Source organism: Pygoscelis adeliae, unplaced genomic scaffold (assembly GCF_000699105.1).
Source record: "Pygoscelis adeliae isolate BGI_AS28 unplaced genomic scaffold, ASM69910v1 Scaffold451, whole genome shotgun sequence".
In the NCBI taxonomy this organism is placed as follows: Eukaryota; Metazoa; Chordata; class Aves; order Sphenisciformes; family Spheniscidae; genus Pygoscelis; species Pygoscelis adeliae.
The window spans coordinates 212988-232845 of NW_008824030.1; the positions used below are offsets into that span (position 1 = coordinate 212988).

The 19858-nt window shown below is 37.5% G+C and overlaps 1 protein-coding gene across 4 annotated transcripts in view; it reads right to left on the minus strand.

Moving 5' to 3' along the window:
- PPP6R3 (protein phosphatase 6, regulatory subunit 3) overlaps positions 1-19858 on the minus strand; it is a 64126-nt gene that overhangs the window by 24312 nt on the left and 19956 nt on the right. For 3 of the 4 annotated variants that reach the window (XM_009327412.1, XM_009327404.1, XM_009327386.1), the window contains exons 1-12: positions 16076-16174; positions 13624-13856; positions 11994-12180; positions 10945-11082; positions 10352-10417; positions 9946-10058; positions 9158-9271; positions 8321-8450; positions 6128-6280; positions 4121-4270; positions 3534-3598; positions 220-335 (exon numbers count right to left, since the gene is read on the minus strand). In XM_009327412.1, coding sequence (XP_009325687.1) covers positions 220-335; positions 3534-3598; positions 4121-4270; positions 6128-6280; positions 8321-8450; positions 9158-9271; positions 9946-10058; positions 10352-10417; positions 10945-11082; positions 11994-12180; positions 13624-13856; positions 16076-16087 — 1477 coding nt within the window. In that variant the 5' untranslated portion in view covers positions 16088-16174. Of the gene's footprint in view, positions 1-219; positions 336-3533; positions 3599-4120; positions 4271-6127; positions 6281-8320; positions 8451-9157; positions 9272-9945; positions 10059-10351; positions 10418-10944; positions 11083-11993; positions 12181-13623; positions 13857-16075; positions 16175-19858 lie in introns of those variants that run through there. The other variant, XM_009327395.1, reaches the window with a different exon arrangement.

The following is a 19858-nucleotide window of genomic DNA, read 5'->3' on the forward strand; positions in this document are numbered from 1 at the left end:
ATTAAGCAGGTCAGCACCTCTTTGCATTTATTTCAGGGAGCTTTGATACTGTTTGAAAAAAAGACAAGCGTATGTTTAAGGATGGCTGGTTTTAAATTGAATGGGTCAGAAATAATCAATATTTTCTTCTTTTATCCAATAGCTGCCTGTTAATTTAAGTTTATTTCCTCAATTTGATAATGAAAGTCACGAAGACAAACTTAAGACCATTAACATTACCTTTAATGAGCTGTTGGACTAGTGTACTGTTTGGCCCCTTATCTGTACTATGCACAATACAGTTTGCTATCCTTGTCAGATGACCCATATAGCCATGCCGTCTTCCTCCTTCAGCCCTGCAAGAGACAAAAGGAATTCAACTGCCCATGCTCACAGCAACTGTGCTACTATGTTCAGTTATAAAACACTCTACCAGAGTCAAGAAGTTCAACAAGACAAATAGCATAGGAGTTATTAAGCAGAAGAGCTGCATCATAAAACCAAAGGTTCACAAAAATACTCAAGAATTTAAGATACCAACTGGTTTGACTACACTGAGCCAGTTTAGAAGACTTAACAAGCATGTAAACTACCAAGAAGGAAGTGCAGAGTATCTCAACAGATTATTTCTGCTTTCACCTTTGTGTGTGTGTAGAAAAGTGTACAGCATTATCAAGACAAAGACAAAATTAACAACAGATCCACAGTTTTTAGGACATTTCTGTTGCCGAGAGTATTTTTCAATACCCCAATACACCGAACACTCTCTCAGAGCTTTGAGTCCATGACCAAAAGAGAAGAAATTCTTAATTTTAAGTGTGGTCTAGTATTGCAGAATTTCTTAACATTACATTTAGCATAGAGCTGGAATGGTATGACCAACTGAAATTTAAGTTAGGATCATTGCTTTCCTGAAGTTTAGGAATGACATTTAAGTGCATACCAAAGGTACGGTTACAACGCGGTTTGAATATTTTCTATGTGACAGAACTGCTTTGTAGAAACAGGAATTACCATTTTTTAGAGTAGTGCTCTGAATAGCTATGATCAGCTGGAACCGTTCCAGATCTGACTAAAGAGCTAAAGTGAGAGCTCTGACCTAGGCTGAATTTCTAGCATTTAGCTGCAAGCTAACCAGACATTTGCTGTGTCAGCTTTAAGGTTCTGCACTTTTTAAATGAAAAAGAAAGGAAAAAAAAAAAAAAAATCAAGACAGACCCACTCAATTGGCTAGACAAACCTTCCATGAACTTGACTGAAGTCTTTGTAAAGTGACATCAGTTCAGGAAGTAGCTTGTGTTATGCAAACACAAATCACATTACTTGATTTTCCACCATCATCTAACACATGAAGTAACTGAAATTATGTTATGTCAATGCAAGATGTCATGAATGAAACAGTATCACATTGTTTACAGGAAGAACTTGAGAGAGAGATTCCTGTCTTATTTCCTCACCTGCTTAGGTTACAACTACATTCAAAACAAGCAACACGTGATGATGGCAAAGGTTATCATTTCTAATACAGGATATGCTATAAACAGCGCTTGTATTTGACAAAGCGGACTGACTTGTCATTGCCTAGCCAAGAAGTCTAGAATATGATTGTTTAGCAAATGCTTATTAATCCCAGTGAATCAAACAGCTTTTTACTATGTCAGATTTTTACCAGCAGACAGCAGTCAGCCTCAAGCTTCTAGAGCTGCTCAAAATAACATTAAGTGACAGAATACAGAAGCATAAAAAAAAAAATCCATTTTCTGAAGCAGCTAAGCTAAAAGTACCTTTAGATTATCTTAAAGACTTATCTTTTATATTTGGAGTCATACCTGTACAAAATTGGATAGAGGGGTGAATTACTTACAGCAGTCTGCTCATTTCTCACAAACAAAAATCAATTCTTTCCAGACAAAAGCACAATCTGGGGTTTACAATAATATTTTCCACATTAGTATTTGCAAACATGAGACTAAATATTTAATTAATTCATCCATATGGTAAGTACTGGATCAAGAACATTCTTATCCAACCAAAGAAGAGTTTTAGGTTGCATCTATGGAAATAACTTGCCATACTTCTCTCCTGTGAGAGTCTAATTGCTGATAAAGTTTGTAGTTCTCTATAACCTCAGGAGAATACAATATAAAATAGAAGACATTTAGGAGAGCATGTTTTCTACAGTTAAATTAAGTCACATTCCCTTTCTTTGTGCCACCCTCTTTACCTACTTCAACGTCCTTATTTTCAGGTCAGTTACATTAGCCATACATTTACTATCTGATTCACATCAAATAGGAACAGGAATATTTTGGGGAGTAGAACTGTCTCAAATAATACACCAGCAAACCAGCAACACTATCCCAGTCAGCTAATTCAGTATTAGTTAGAGCTAACATTTACTGTACAGTATCTCCTGAACCAAACTTATGAGCCTTTAGAGAGCTGTTTTACCACCTCAGGTGAAGACTGACGTTTTTTTCTCCTGCTATGAATACAGTTTCAGACAGCATTAGCTACTTGAAACTTCCATCCTTTCACAAACACATACTTTTAGAAGGTAATCCATTGCTGAGGACTTGGCTTTTACTACTTAAGGAGTCTGTTGCTCCCCAATATGTAATATGCTTTGATGTGTTTATAAATAATTTGCAATTGCTTACTGGAGAAAATTATTTCCTGTCCTCTCAAAACTTACAGTATTGTGCTGGTTTTGGCTGGGATAGAGTTAATTTTCTTCATAGTAGCTAGTATGGGGCTGTGTTTTGGATTTGTGCTAAAAACAGTGTTGATAATACAGAGATGTTTTAGTTACTGCTAAGCAGTGCTTACACAGAGTCAAGGCCTTTTCTGTGTCTCACACCACCCCACCAGCGAGTAGGCTGTGGGTGCACAAAAAGCTGGGAGGGGACACAGCTGAGCCCAACCACTAAAGGGATATCCCATACCATATGACGTCATGCTCAGCATATAAAGCTGGGGGAAGAAGGAGGAAGGGAGGGACATTCACAGTTATGGTGTTTGTTTTCCCAAGTAACCGCCACACATGATGGAGCCCTGCTTTCCTGGGGATGGCTGAACGCCTGCCTGCTGATGGGAAGCAGTGAATGAATACCTTGTTTTGCTTTCCTTGCATGCACGACTTTTGCTTTACCTATTAAACTGTCTTTATCTCAAGCCATGAGTTTTCTCATTTTTACTCTTCCAATTCTCTACCCCATCCCACTGAGAGGGAGTGAGTGGCTGTGTGGTGCTTAGTTGCCAGCTGGGGTTAAACCACAAGAGGTATGTTTCTGTACTTGAAGATGGGTAGACTTTAAAGATCATAGTAGTATCTTATACATGGCAAGAATGACAAGCTATTGTATTCTCAAATGGCCATGGGAAAAAGCATTAGAATGCTACCAAGAAGTAGTATGAAAGAAACCTTTAATTCAAATATTAACATACAAGTGTTTTTAGAACTGGCCAGATCAGTTATGAATTGTTCATACATTCATTTCACAATTCAAGTCTTACATAGACAATTGCAGTGAATGAGAAAACTAGTTACTCACTGTTTCTTCTCATTCATCTCCCATGCTTCAAGTATTCGTTCTATTAATTGGCACTTAAGGAAGAGCTATCAAAAAAGCAAAATATGCTTAGTAACAGTAAGGTGGAACACTATTATGCATTTTACAGTTGATTTCAACAACTACTGAAGTCTTACAAGACAACTAATTTCATGTTCAGGATAAATACTTTCATTAAAGCATTTAAAGTTCAGAAGCAGCAGTCAGATCCCAACCACAAACCTAAAAGCTAAACCTACATTAATTCTACTTCTCCTTACAGCTGCGCTGAGTTGTAGCAGCATAAAGCTATTGAAACAGCAATTTTAATTCTTAAAAGTAAGAGGAACTTCTCCTTCAAGGAAAATAAATACTTGCAGCTCTGCACACATGCTCACTTTGGGGCAGCAAAAATCTACTCTATGGCACTTTCAGGTTTAACACCCTGAACTGACATTTTAAGGAAAAATAGAAAAATATTCCTGTTCATTCTATACATAAAGTAAAATTAGGGTATTTATGTAAGAGTAACTGCTACAATAGCCTGGAGACAGGAAAATTCAAGAAATTACCAAAAAACCACAACTTACATGTTTCAGTAAGAGATTGTCCCCAGTGGAATCCTGATCTGTAATTGTGCCATTTTCTGTGCTTTCAAGAGGACTTGCAAGAATCAGTGCAATACAGATTTCTACTTGGGTATGCAAAAAGTTATTCCATGTATACTTAAAGAACATGTCCTGAAAAACAAATTCAACAAAGTTTACACAAACCAAGGTCTTTTCATTAAACGTAACAAATAGTCTCACCCCAGCAAGTCATTTGAATGACTACACTGGAACAAATACTTTAAGTTTTACAGTAAATATTATTGTGCAAGAGAAAATTTGTGGCCTACAGAAAAGTTAATTCTTATGCTTGCTATTATCTGAACACAAGGACTATCATACTGGATCAGAACAAAAACTCAACTGTAACTGGATTTGTCCCAGGGGTAACCAATAACACGCATTCAGAGAACAAAGACATGGAGGAACGACACTCCCCACTTACATTCTTTCTGCTAGCTGCAGCCCAGAGAGTCCCAGAGTCAGAAGTGTTATTTATGACCTTAGTAGCCCTTGACAGATTTCTCTCACTTAACCTTCTGGCATCTACAATACTGTTTATAATGTGCTCCTCACTTCAGTGAGATTCCTTACAAAATCATATCTAGCTGGTTTTGGACCTGTCATCTAATTTTATTCTTCTATTACAGAAGGCTACCTCAGATAATCTAGATGCAGTTTAAGATTATTAAACACCTTACGCAAGACACAGACAAATACTGAGGTAGATATTCAATAAAGTGTTCATTTAGTCATGTTCCTGGTTCTCCGCATTTTTCCTCTTAAACATAGGAAAGACTTTTTAAAGCTTTATGTCCAGTTATTTTAGACTACTTCTTACTGCAAAGCTGAAATGACTGCTGTCACTGGTAAAATGAAATTAGTTATGGAAATATGTGCAGTGATTGGAACAGTGTTAAACAATTTAAGTCTCATTCAAAATACAGCTGAAGATCTCAGATTTTCCTTCAGTCCTCCTAAACTAATGACATCCTCCCATAGAGATATGCTATTGGAACTAGACAATTACTTTTCCTAACAGTCAAGTCTGCACAGTAAAGCATGTACTGTTTCAGCAAACAGCATGAAGCACCAAGAAGTTTATATGGCTATAATTACTTTTTTTCCTTATGTAAAACCTGCAACAGAAAAGCATGTTCAAACCTCACTGAATTTAGTTTACAAAATAATCTACTTATAAGAACATGCAAGTGTTCATAGCATGTACGTTCCCTTAGACAATGTCTAAGAAAAACTTCAGTTACGGTGAAGTTAGCTATTTGTATACAAGTTAGCACCTGTCTGCAAACCCAAACTGCGCAGAGAAATTGAGATTAAGACATTACAACCATAGCTGTATGTATTAATTGAAGGAAAAAGGGATTTTAGACTAGAACAATTTGAGGCAGAGAAGATATTTACACTTTACATTTGCAACTGCCTGCTTAGAAGCAGAAGTTCACATACTGTATTCAGAAACTGTACTATAAGTTCTAGCATGTTTTGCTAGTTACTAACTGATACCAACATTTGAATTTTTTGGTCAACCTAAACACAAAGAATATGTCCTGCTATAGTTGGAATTATGAGGTAGGAAGTACCAAAAGTACACATTCCGCATTAGCAAAAAGCAGTGAGTTAACTGACTGAAAGTTTGTTGTGCAACATCTTGCTTTCAGAGGTTTGAAGGCGCATGAGCTACCAAGAAAAACAAATAAGCTTGTTAAGAAAACCACTTCATATATTTATGAAGGTGTAGATAATAAGAACCATTCAAGTGATCAGAGGAAAATGCTGACTTCAGACAGAAGAATTTAACAGTAAAATCCAATATTAAGAGTTCTTAAACGGTGCAGTAGAAGCCACAACACAAACAGGCTGAAAATTTAGGTTGGAAAATATACTACAAATTATCTGCAGCAACAGCAAAAACAAACAAGATCTTAATACCAATCCATAAAAACAAAGAAGGCAGCATAAAGTTCTTACCAGTATTACTCCTATGCTGTTAAGCTCTATAAGCTCCCGATTCACACTGCTTGTATTTGTCTGTAAAAGGCTAGATATTAATCTAATCACATTTAAACGTGTGTTTCCCACAGGTGGATCCAATACACCCCAGGTTGTCTTCATAACACTTTTCTGAAAAAGAAAAAGGTACATATATAAAACCCATTAAAATATCTTTAAAAAAACAGCTCATCATTACTATGCACAATGACAGAGTAGTGCTTAAAAATATATACAATCAGTCTTTGAGCAACAGTCTTACCTTCACCCTGCAAAAAAACAATTTTTAGTTCTCAACACTAGAGCTTATTTTAACTCCATAGACAGGAAGCACTAAGAACAGCCACATGAAACCAATGATGTTGTAAAAACTGATTGTTAGCTACAGACAGAATCTCAAAGCAGAGGCATTCTATCCAACCTTGAAAGGAATTAGGACATAATTCCTAGGAAACACTTCTCACTGGTCAATCCATGTATAGCTATAGTCTACATTGCTACAATATACACAAGACAGCTAGGTGGACAGTCTCTAAATGTATTATAATGCCTCAACAACCCTAACTTCATATACTTGAAAAAACAATTTCATTAAGCAACAAGCTTCTCTGGTGTCTTATTCTAACGTTATACACAAAACATGCTCCATCTGTAGTCTTTGAAGGAGTTACTTCCAACAAAGCAAGAATCTCTTTCCATGCTCTAATGGGTCCTTGTATTACAATCATAAGCTTTGTGATTCTTACATTGAAATTTTACCTGGTTAACAAACCAGAACTGTTCTCACATAACTAAGTGCCAATAAGAAAAATCTAGTATTAGCTACCATAAGAGATAAAAATCTAGTAGCAAATATGCAATGAGCAGGGGAATTCATAAAGAAAATGTCTTCCTATCTTAAGGCACAAACACATTTTGACAAGGAGACCACTACTGCCTTCTGTAACACTGGATGTCATTTTTGCCTGACCAGCGCCACCCTTGCATCAGAAAAAAGGATGACTGACATCCTGCTAGTTCATAGAATCATAGGATAGTTGGGGTTGGAAGGGACCTCTAAAAGTCATCTAGTCCAACCCCTGTGCCGTGGGCAGGGACATCTTCAACTAGATCAGGTTGCTCAGAGCCCCGTTCAACCTGACCTTGAATGTTTCATTTAGTCCATTCCTTACATAAGGCAAAAAACTAAGGATGCTCATTTAACTAGTGCTCAAAATGAGCAACAGATTCAATAACTTCACTAGATGACTTATTCAAATGCTAAGTATGCCCAACCATCAAAAAATACTCAAGTATCTTATGTGACCCTGCTTTTACTGTAATATAGACCTGTATCTTGCCATGTTGTTGCAATAAAGAGAAGACAGTTTCTTTGCATTTTATTACCTCTTCTGCATTTGGAAATCTTGAGGTCTCATCTTCTCCAGGCTAAAATAAACTTTAACACTACCTTGACACCCCATCTGATATTTTTATACACCTCTGGTCTTTATTTTCACTTTGGCCCACAAGTCCTTCTCTCTTATGGACTATGGCACCCAGTTCAGGGTGCAGTGCTCCAGCTGAAATTCTGCCAGTGAAAATTTGAGTGGAAAAATAAATAAGTCATAGGCAAACCCCTCATTTATACATCTTGTATTTATCTTTCACAACAGCATGACATAAGATAAGTTGCTGAAATCAGTTTAGAAGCCCAAAGAATTTAACATGCCTAGAGTGCAGGGTACATGCCATGGAGCTGGTCTACTTGGGTCCTGGGCAAGTCTAGAGGAATTTTGCAGGCCTCATGTGGGCCATGCCAAAGTTCCAAACAACTGAAGCATCCATAGTCCATGTTTCCTATCCAGATAGGATTTCCAAGCAGAAAACAGGATGCACCTTAAGAATATATAGCAAATCTCTTTTCATTGCTTTCAGAAAGTAGCAATTGCTTCAAGGTTATTCTGCCAATTAAACAAAGTTTAAGCTCAAAAAGCATATCAATTAGCACAACACATTGGCTCAGGGACAACAATAATGAACAGCCAAGCTCACAACAGGCTGGGAAAGAGCCTGGGCACTTGCCTGAAAATTGTAAAACTATGTTTTGTTTGTTATTATAACCTGCCTAAAATACAGTCACACAGTGAGAGTCTTATTTCAATTAATTTCATAACACAAGGTTTCACTTACTTTTGGAGGCTCAAGTAGGAGTTCATGGAAGGATGAAAGTCGTGCTTTTATGGCTTCTAAAACACTTTTGTTGACTGAGTATGTTGAATTGCTCATGCCTGGAGGACAGATTTCTATATGGCCTTCAAATCTAAAACACACACAAGCAAAATCTGATAATTAATATCAAAACTAGTTGTAAAACATCTTTAAGGTATGATTTTTGAGTGTCACAGTTCTGAAGGCATGTGAAAAGAATGAAGAGGCAAGTAAAAACATAAGGTTACAAATACAAATTAAGTGTGAAGCAGTGGTTGAACAAGATTTTTCCCAAACACTAGCCCTAGTATTTTTAGGTTTATTGTGCTTGAAATCTCCAACATCGTTTTGAGATTAAACACTGCAGCTGTTCTATTTCCTCTTTTGAGGCAGATAAAGAGCTTCAACTCATCTATCCTGAACAACAAACAAGTTGAATGTACCACAGAAATCTGTTCAGCGGTTTCTCAAAGTGAAGTTGTAATAAAATTCCAAATAACTTTTTAAAAAGTCAAAACCACTCACTGCACTGTACATAATTACTCTATTCCTTGTATCCAGAAACAAATTGATGAAATATAATTAGTCTGATCTATCAAGTGGCACTTAAACTAGCTTCTAGAAAAAACTGCTGAAAGACCAGTCATTTGGTCAAAGTGTAGTAATGCCAACTGCAATCACTTGGTTTGCTCTTTTACTTCTTCAGCTACAGACCACAAAAATGGTTCAGTCATAAGTACACGGAAGACACTTGCTACTGCTTAACAGCAGTTTAGTTAAATTATGCAGGCATAATTTAAGCAAAATAAGAACACTTACGTCTGTCGTCTTGTCTCAAGTAAGGTCAATAGTATTTGGATTGCACTGACTATTGCAGATTCATTTTTTTCTTTATGAAAAATATTAGACAGCAGCTGCTCTATGATTTCTTGTCTGAAGAGAAAAGCATTAGCATCAGATATAACACTACTTCAGGATAGAGCTGTTAACAGAAGTAGCTACTGTTTGCCCATGTAAAATTAATAAGGGGATAATACAAAGAAAACTAGTAGCTATTTGAAGCTAGCAGGTACCACTAGGACAATCATTCCCACACACGCTGCCCCGATCATATTTTCTTATTCCTTCCATTGATCTAGTTTTTTGATCTGACAACCAACACTATAAAAGTGAGTTTTCAGTCAGATCAAAAACCTGATTCAGCTTGTCATAACAGCCACACAAACCTAAAAACCTAGAACCAGGAAGAATGGAATACAGGAGAATCTTCTCCGGCAGAAACACACACTTAGATTAACTTAAAACAAATAACAGATCAAAGACAAAGTCTCCCATGTTTACTCTGCACATATCAAGCTGACCTCCACATGTCTGACCCCACTAACTCTGGCAGCACAGGAAATACTTTAACAGAGATAGCCCCCCCTCAAGGAAGTCCTCCAGGTGGGCTCTGCTTACTCGCTGAGTTATTTTAAATTATACAGACAGATGACAAGTAGCTAAGAAAAGCAGAGCTTGCCATTTCTAAAGGTTTTCAAGGTCAAAAGTTAAAAACTATGTTTTTTATGAACTGAAAATAAAATCAGAAATTCAGCAAGCCAACCTACTTCTCTAGACTTGCAAGCAGTGGATCTGGTTCTGTACTGTTCTGTACTTGTAACATCTGGTCTCTGCTTAGACGAATAATTTCACAGAGTGACTGGGATGCATTTGAATGCCTCTGGAACAGAAAAACCATAGCTTTTCACTGTAAGAGTAATAACATGCTGGACTGTAATTCTTCAAATAAAAAAGGTGAAAGTTTCAACTTGGACAAGAGTTTCTCCTACCCAAAAACCATCTGGGGCAAAGGGAGGTGAAGGGGAGAAAAAACCCACACCCTGCCCCCCTCAAATGAAATCACCTTACTGAAAAAAGCAAACAGAAAACAGTAAAACTAAAAAATTCTAACACTATGTTGTACAGCAACTTGCTGAACAGATAGACCCAGAAGAGTGTCATACTAATACTTACATCTTCATCTTGAGATGGATGTACAATTTCCACAAGCCGCTGGATAATTCTCTCCTCATTTAGCCACTGTAAAAGTGTTTGTAGGTGTTAGTAACAATGTTATCCAAGTGAATGAATCAAATGAATTAAAATTAATGAAATTAAAAGTCATTTGACAATTGCCATGACTCATACTGTCGCTATTTCTAAACAAGGACTAACAATACTTCAGAAAAAAGGAAAAAAGTAAAAAAAGTAAAATCAATGTTTCTGAGCAACTGTAAAGAAGAAAGCCTTACGTATGATTTTAAAAATAACTTTCTGATGCCAAAAAAGTGTTCAGTAAGGTCCAAAACATTTTTAAAAATGCATCTAGCAGTTTTAAGTTAGATATTAAAGACCAGGGGAAGAGACCAGCCACTCAGCTTCTAAGTTGTCCCCACCAGTGCTGTGGCTCCACTGGAAGAGTACTGGCAGCTCCAAGCAAAAAAAAAACAAACCCCACACATCTAATTTCAGCACATTTAAGAAATAAACTTAGCAAAAACCAGCAGAAGATAAGCCATCTTACAGTTCACAGGTCAGACAAAAATCCTTTGAGACATTTTACTTACACTTAACACTTCTTGCCGGGGCTGTGGTGGTTCTATGCAAGTCAGTAGCCTGAGCAACAAGTCCATGATAGCAGAGGTCCCGATGTGCTTAATAATGAGGTCTACAAAATCATGTTTCCTCTTTAAAAAATCCACAATCTAGAAATTAAAAAGCAGCTTACATTTGCTTATCTGTATTTTACATGGTAAATTATACCAACCAGTTTTAGTTTCTCTCTCCTACCAAATGGAGAAAATAAATGAGAACTTCTTAAACACTTTTGCCACTTAAAGCTTCCAGTACAAGGCAAGATAAAATAATACATGCGTATAGAGTAGCAAAAGTGGCACAGGACAGATCTATACTATGTGCAGTGTGTCTTGGGCTTCCTCTCAAGCCCAACTTGCTGACCATAAACTACTTATAATCCAATGCACAGTCAACCTTCCTTTTTGGTATGAATTGTTCTCATCCCTGCTTAGTGAGCAAAGCTCGACACAGCAAAACCTTAACATAATACAAACACAGAGCTTGCTAAATTAAAGATACAGAACAGAGTCACAAACTTAATTTGCTCAGGCACAAGAGCCAGTCATTACAGCTGTTTGCAGTACTGGGCCTCATGAACACATAGCATGACAAGGACTCCAAATGTCTCTTACCTTGTTCTATAATAATTCTTCACACCAAATCAGACCCACTCCCACTGATTCAATTCACTTACCTTCACCTCTAACAGCAATTAATGCAAATATCACCATATAAAATACTGAGCTACGCTAAAAGGTAAGCACTCACACACTGCACAAATAGCTCACGCAAATCTGAATCAAATACATCTTTACTCATCTATATTTACAGATATATAAATATATATCTCTATATTTACAGATATATTTTTTAATCCTGTGCATACCATAAAAAGTTGGTGTCTTCAGTTAGTATAGAAGTTGAATGCTCTTTTTTGACTCTGCTGCTATCCCTCAAATGTGTAGTCTTAAAGCAGCATTGCTGAGTACTACAACTTTATTAGAGCACCTGTTAAACTGGAGAGCTTGTAAATATTTACCTGTTCTGGTTTTCTGCTTATAAGAATACTTAGCACCTTGCTGAAGAAACTGGCTAGTAAAGGGTTTAGAGGAGATTCATTTAAGAGGAAGCTGTACAGTTTCATAAGTAAGGATTCTTCTTCTCCCAGCCTATCATTGATCTGCGAGATATCTGACGTAAGCAGCTCACACGATATGTTTGGATATCTGGGGAAAAGGAAAGAAACAATCTCTCATACTTCAATGTTGTCATACTTCCAGCTCTGAATTCAGAACCTAGTAAGCTTCTTACCAAGTTTTCAAGCAGGGTTGGTCTGCCCTAATTAAAGCAGCAAACTACTGCAAGGTAACATAACTGCACATTCAGCCTACAAGCTCTGTTCTTTCATTTAAGAAATGGACTACTCTGCTCTTCAGCAGCAATAGGACAACACTAGGGAAGTGGGGAAAGGAAAGGGCAAACTTTTATTTTAAGATCTATTGTTAAATCCATCTGTTCTATCATTAAATCCACCTGTTCAAGTACTGATCTCATTTCAGAAGCCACTTCTTTTTTTGAAGGGAAAAAAGTTAGTTACCAAGAAGTTAAGCAGACTGATGGTACTGGACTGATACTGAGGAGGGAGCAGTGTTTGCCCCTCCTAATATACCAGGGATTATATTAAAAAGCTCAAAAAGAATAGCTTCAGGATTTTATAATATATATATTGCAATTATGTAGAAATTTAGTAAACTAGTCAAAGTCTGACAAAGTCTGCAAAACCAGCTAGTACTGCTTCACGACAGTCAGAAGTACAGTTCAGAACACTGAGTAATTAAACTAAGAGGCCATCAAGACCAGTAATTTCCTGTATTTGACAGTACTATCACCCACTCATACTAAAGGTAATTTTGACAGCATCAGCAGCTTAAGGTTTCTAAGTGAAAGATGCTTCAATTTCAAACTCTACCAGAAACACTTACAGGAGGCTTGGTTTACCAGAAATGGTGAAGTGCTGCAACTAACAGTGTAGCTTATTTCACATTGTTTTTTTACATATTGTTTTAAGAAAAAAGCAGCTTTCTGCATAGACAACTCTAAAATAGGCCAAAAATGGTAGAAGTGCTTTTATGCGAATTGCTAAGTTGACTTTTGAGTTTGAACCTTCTCAGCAAACTAGCTGAAGTCACGGCCATACCCAATTCTTACAGTTCTAGCTCTGCAAAGGAGACATTAAGTACCTTCTTCCAAGGAGTGCTATAGACCTTCTAATAAGCATCTTCAAAACATCTTATCAACCATCGATAAGACAAAACTAAGCACTTAAAACCCTATTTGGGTAGTATAGTTTCATTCAACTATTTTCTTAGTAATCACAACTACAAGATTCTTCATGTGAGTTCTGATTATTTGTTTTCATAAGCCTCCTTTGGACAGCAATTGGTTTTGGAAGCATTTGTGGATTAGAGGCTTCCATTTGAAAGATAAGCAAATATTAGAATGATTTATTTAAAAGTTCTACAAAGCCCCTGGAAAACAAACTTACTCTAAAGATACCAGTATTGTACTACACACCAGCATGCAGGGATTCAAAACACACTATCAAATTAACTAAAGTTACCCCTCTTTCCACCTTCCCAAGTCTCCCCCACCCCCAAAAGTTTTCCTACTTATATCGAATTTTTTCATCCATGTCTTGAGGTGGCTCTTCGATAATAAATGAAACTAAGTCTTCCAAACATTCTGACTTCAGCAGAAACTCTATAAGTTTGCGATTCTGAGCCTTGCACTCTTGCAGAACATCCTCTTCATCCATCAGTTCTTTCAGTGTTACATCTTCTCTCTCTAGAAGTGTATCTATGTGGGATGACGAATGGAGATCAAATTTCCAAAACATGCTGGTCTGGATAAGAAGAATATACACAAAGCATTAAGTTTACAAATCTATTTAAGCAGTATTTGTAGTAACACTTCACAGTAGTATATCATAGCTTCTAACGCCAAAGGTACCTGCATGCATAGAAACTTTCTAGAACTCAAATGAGACACAACAGTAGATGTTGACAATCAAAAGCTACAAAATTCAGGCTTGATTAAAGTGACTGAATACATGGTAGTAATTTTTGTACCTGTAGCAACAGCCAACATTTTAACATCCAAAGATAAAGTTAAGCAGCTCCAGGGTTCTACTAACATGAAAGGAACATGCTAATCTGCATTAAAGAAAAAAGGATAACTTCTGTTTTCAATTTATTGAATTTGCTCTTCACAACCTTTGTTTTTAATCTATGCACCCAGTCTCAGATTCAGAACAACTTGCTCAGCAATTAATAGAGCTGAGAGAAGATAAAATGGGCCTGCATAAATGCACTAGAGTAACACCCTTACCGTTGAAAACACCTATAAAGGTGGAAGAATTATAATAATTTTAATTTGCAGGCAGGACACATCAAATTGCTGGAGCTAATTTCAACACAGGACCTACTCTCTCACTGTACAAACTTGACACAGGAGGAAGAACAAGGGACAATAAAATATCTTATGCAAACACATGAAAAGGCAGTGGCCCCAACCACTGAAACATTGTAAAAGGCTGTAACAGAGATGTATAAGGATGAGCAACTTAACCTTTCCTTATAAAATTCTTTAGCACCACCATGTTAATTCTGTTGCTGTAAGACACCTTGCAAACAGTTGCTACTGAGACAACTGTGCTATCAGAAAAGACTATTTCAGTCTACGATAAATCCAATAAGCTCCTGCTTTCACCTCTTATTAAGCTCAATACAAGCATTCGCTCCATTCCCCCTTCTCCAAACTGGGCTTTTACATGACATTTAACATCTGACACAGTATCAGCTGGTCTTATGCAAATGCAGAATTTAAGTAGATTGAAAGAGATACTACAGATACTAGAGAACAGTAAGAGGAGCCTTCCTTACAATTGGAAGCAGCATGGTTTTGAGCAGTACCCATTTAAATAAGGAAAGAAACACTCCTTTAGTAACTGCCTTCCAAATGTCAAGGATTAATTCAATATGTTACTGTGCATTAGCGACATCATCAGTTGTGAGGACATGTAGTTACTGCATAGAATGTAGGTGAATAGTACTATTTTAGTGAGAACACTTCTGTAGGCTGGAGGCTGCATGCAGGAGCAAGCTTAAAGACAATAATCAAACTATGCTTGTCATACACATAAAAACTACGAAAACTAAAACAGAAATATCTAATTCTTATGCAAACTAAGAGGTAGACAGCTTTAAGCATTTATTTCCAAGCTAAAAAGGATTCAGCATGCAAACTACAGCTATTTCGAACAGTGAAGTGTCAAATTTAGTACTTGAGCAGTTTAGAAAACAGATACAAGTCCAAGAATCCAGCAAAACCCTTATGACTCTTCATTAGCAAGACTTCCAGTATTTGGCCTAAATATTGAAAAGTCTGGTATACTCACTATGGAGAAGTTTTAATTGCTTTTAGGGTTTTCGTTGTTTCTTTAACCATTAAACACCGATCACTTAATACCACCTTACTTTGCTTAACCTTTTGTCAGAAGTTGTAAGCATACATAGCTGCCCCTACATTACATAGCTTTCTGTTTAAAGATATGTGAGTCAAACAAAATAAAACAGGAAAAGGTACAGATAATTTCAATTGCAGTATCAGTACTTATAATCATCTGAGATCCCATGCAAGGATTAAGTGGTTAAAAAACAGAAAAAAAAAATCTTTTCTACCGAAAGTATTAGTAAACTTACAAGCAGGGTTCAAAACACCTGATCTCACAAATTAGTTTAAATCAAATTATACAAAGTTGATATTAAAAACACTAGCTTGTGGGTATTCAGGCTACACACAGACTTACTGTAAGCAAGTGAAACTAGTGCACTATTAAAGTCACAGGATGTTTTTTGTTTGTTTGTTTTAAGCCTCCAGAAAGTAGATCAAATCCCTCCCCTTGCCCCAATTACGGAAGTAGCATCTTTGCAAGTAACCACTATCAATGCTAATTCCAGATGTAAATCCCTCCGCAATTCAGTAGCTTCAATTTATTTCTCGGTTACTTATTTCAAGAGAAATTCAACAACGGAAAATAGCAACAACAAAAAAGAGGCATACTACTGCAAACATGTTACTGCGTTATTTCACAAACTGTCTCCCAGGCAAGCTCTTTTAGGGGGTGCTCCCTCAACATGTCAGGTGCCGGCCAGAGATTATTCCATCACTTTTCAACAGGAGCCCAGGTCCTTTGAAATAAGGAAAAATAAACAACATAAAATTTGCCAAAGAGGAAGTCCAGGAACCCTGAAGAAAGAGAATTTTCTTAGGCATTATCACTGACTATAGAATCAGCCTACCATAGTTCTGAATGGAAGTTTTAAAAACAAAAGTTATTGTTATTCTTGCCAGAGCCTACTGTTCTACCCTCCCTCTCAAAACCTACCAATTCTGAAATTTTGAATTATCTTCATGCTTTATTAATGGGACTGAAATTTGAAAGTGTCAGAATTAGGCCTTATGTCCACAAATCAGGAGTGCTCCTCGCAAAATTTCACTATCTGCAAATTTATGATGAACTCCACAAGTCAATTGGGTTGTGTTACTCCCAATGTTCAACTCCATTGCCAATAAGAGCAGAAAAATCACAACATGTGGGTTCAATGCAAGATGCAAAAGACTGCCAAATACAAGACGTGCTCAAGATTAGATACTGCAAGCAGCAAAATAATCCAGGATAATACAAAAAACTCTCAGGTGCGGAAAGAAAAATTGTGTTAAAGATGCTAAAGCTGCTGCAGATATTTGACTGTCTTTTGTAACTTGAGTTAGCTTTCCATAATCTCTGAAAGTTCCCATCAAGCAAGACTAACAGACTTCTAATTCATATAAACAGTACTTCTGAAAGCTTACATCAACTTGCTGATGTACAAGTTATGACAATTCAAGATCCTAAGGAACACCTAGCATTCAGAAAAATATTGCTTTGTTTTCTTAGTTAATATTGTTAACAGATTTTTCTCTGAATAAATGCTGAAATAGCATTCCATGTAGCAAACACCTGACTTAAATCTGAAACAAAGAAAGCAGTTCACCAAAATGAAGAAAACCTGTCAACTGCTCTGAGATACAGGTAAGTGAAATTCCACTTGAATTGTTTGCTAAAGGGAAGAAATAAAGCTTAGACATGATCCTTTCAGACCAGAAAAAAATTGAAGTCTTCTGCCTACTACAGCTGAAGAAAATCACACTATGTTACCACACATGACACAAAGTAATGATGAAGATAAATTCTTATGCTTTATCATTAAGAGAATTTACCAACATTTAAGACCTTTAAATGCATTAAGTGATTTCTTTAAAATGCTAAGCATGCCCTTCTGCCAGCTTCACATAACCTCAACCAGTTAGTCCCTAGGTATATATAATTAGTTTCCAATTTTGTTTTTTTTTTTCCTTTCTGCAAATGATGGACAGTAATTAGACACCATATTAGCATTTATAAAGTGCTTATTTTGACACTGGAAATGGACCATCTGTTCAAAACAAAGCTAAGCACCAGTGCATGTCTGAAAAAATTTTAGAGCTAAACAGAATTACCAGTCACCCAAATTGACAGAGAAGACACTCTAGTGACTACTTTTTAAACTGCCTATTTCACTCAGCTAGAGCATCATCCATTGTAATCCTGCTGTCTACAACTGCCTGTCCTTTGCTGGCTGCGGCACAATTCCTCAAAGCATTAAATATCCCAAGACCTATTAAATGGGAAAATTAAGCACTTATGCATTTAGTCTGGAATCAAGGGCAATTTGAACAAAATAATATGAAAAAATAAGACACCTGCATTCTAGCTTGAAGATCTGAACCAAAACAGTTCTTTTCCATAAAGCAATGGTAATTTGTAGCAATACACAGTTATGCTGTAACTGAATTCCCCACTTTTTCCACTTGATGAATGCAAGAAAGAATCTTTCACATACAGAAACATACTTACATTGCCTCTTCTGCATTGAGAGTTCAGGGGAAAAATAAGGAATTCTTTATCTTCTATCCCATTAAAATAGTATGGTTTTTAAGTAGTGTAAAACCTCTGCTCTTAATTATTCCATAGTTTTATTTCTAAATACTTCAAATAATACAATAGAGACCATACTTACCCAATAATCTATTTGAAAATAAACTTATTTTCCATTAAAGCAGTGAGGTTCGTTGTGTTATTAGCTAGAAAGATAAAAGTTACTGTTTCAAGTCCCTAGATTTAACTATGTTACTTTACATTACATCCAGCAATCACAAATTAAAAAAAGCAGTAATACAGGAGAGTTTTCATGGTACGGTTTCTACATTTCTTAAACAAAATGTAGATCAATATGTCATAGAATAAAAATCTCATGTGAACACAAAGTAAGATGTAGAAGTCTCTTCAGTGTCAGAACAGCCTGTTCAGGCCACGAATGTGAGCCCTAATGGAAATTCATTTTTGAGAAATACTCCATTACTTACACTAACCTTAATTAGATTTTTATGATTATAAGCTAGTGAAGTTTCTTTGAAACTTTGTGGAGGAGGGAGCAAATAGATGGTTTGAAATTAAAAGGAATGAAATAGAACACAAAATACAAACACCTTTACCTCAACAATTCAATACATACTGCACCCGTATTTCAAATACTCTGCACAGTCCTAGTCCTCCCATTTCCAGAAGGACATAGCAAACTAGAAAAGATACTGAAAGGAAAACAAAACCAATCAACAATTCTTTTATGGAGTGCTGGGAGACCTTGCACAGGCTGGCTGCGCCTCCTTTTCCGTCTGCAGGATGTCTGGATGCTTCGCCCCCTTCTCAGCCACTGTCAGGCACAGGGGACTGCACCATTTGCAGGCAGCCAGGTCAGTGGGAAGTCACTGAGGACCCCCAACCCTCCTGCAACACTGTTGCCACTATCTCATCCAGGGGAACCCAGGCACAGGATGAGGAGGGGGCTGGAGCCCAGGCACATGAGAGGAGGTGGAGGGCAGTCCCTGTGTCCAAGGGGCAGCAGAACAGCACAGGAGAACAATCCCCAGGAAAGGGGCCCTCAGCACCCCCAACCCTCCTCCTCCTTCTACATGAGGGCATCTTTGAGGCCACAGCCCCCCCATCTCCCAGAACAGCCATATTTGACCACATGCATTGCCATCACAGTGGTATCCTAATGTCACAAGCCACCTTACTGCCTTTTGTTCCAGGCCCTATAAATACAGGGACCCCAGCAGCTGGCCCACAATTTGCTGAACTTCAAGGCCCTCAGATTCCAAGGATGATTGGAACAAAGAGGTCCCACAGCAGCAAGGCAAGTGGCTGCTCACTTGTGTGTGGGCAGGCAGATAGGCAGTTGCAGGAGACACAGAGGAAGAGGAAGCAGCATCAGAGGGGGGCACCATCAGCCACACAGTAGCGATGGCCATCACTCACGTGGCTGATGGTGTGGAGCTCATGGAGGTGGGTAAAGATCAATCAAAGATCAATCAAAGATCAATCAAAGATCAATCAAAGATCAATCAAAGATCAGGAAGAACTAATAGAAGTGGATCTACCTCCTGCATGGCTCCCCTAGCACCACTACACCATGCCAGGGCTCCCCTCCATGACACCATCAACACAGCATCGCAGGAGCACTCAGCCAGCACCCTACCATCAGCCCAACCTCCACACCTGACATTAGCCAGGAGGCCGAGCCTCTGCACCTGGTTGTCCCACAGGCTCACCCATTCCATCTCCCAGCATTAACAATTATTTTATTGATTGCCACAGGTGGTGTGAGCCCTTTTCTTTTCCACCCACCCCCCCCCGACCCCCCCCAAAGGGAGGCCACCTCTTCTGCCCATCTCTTGAGCCCCAAGCAAAGGGGGTGAGATGAC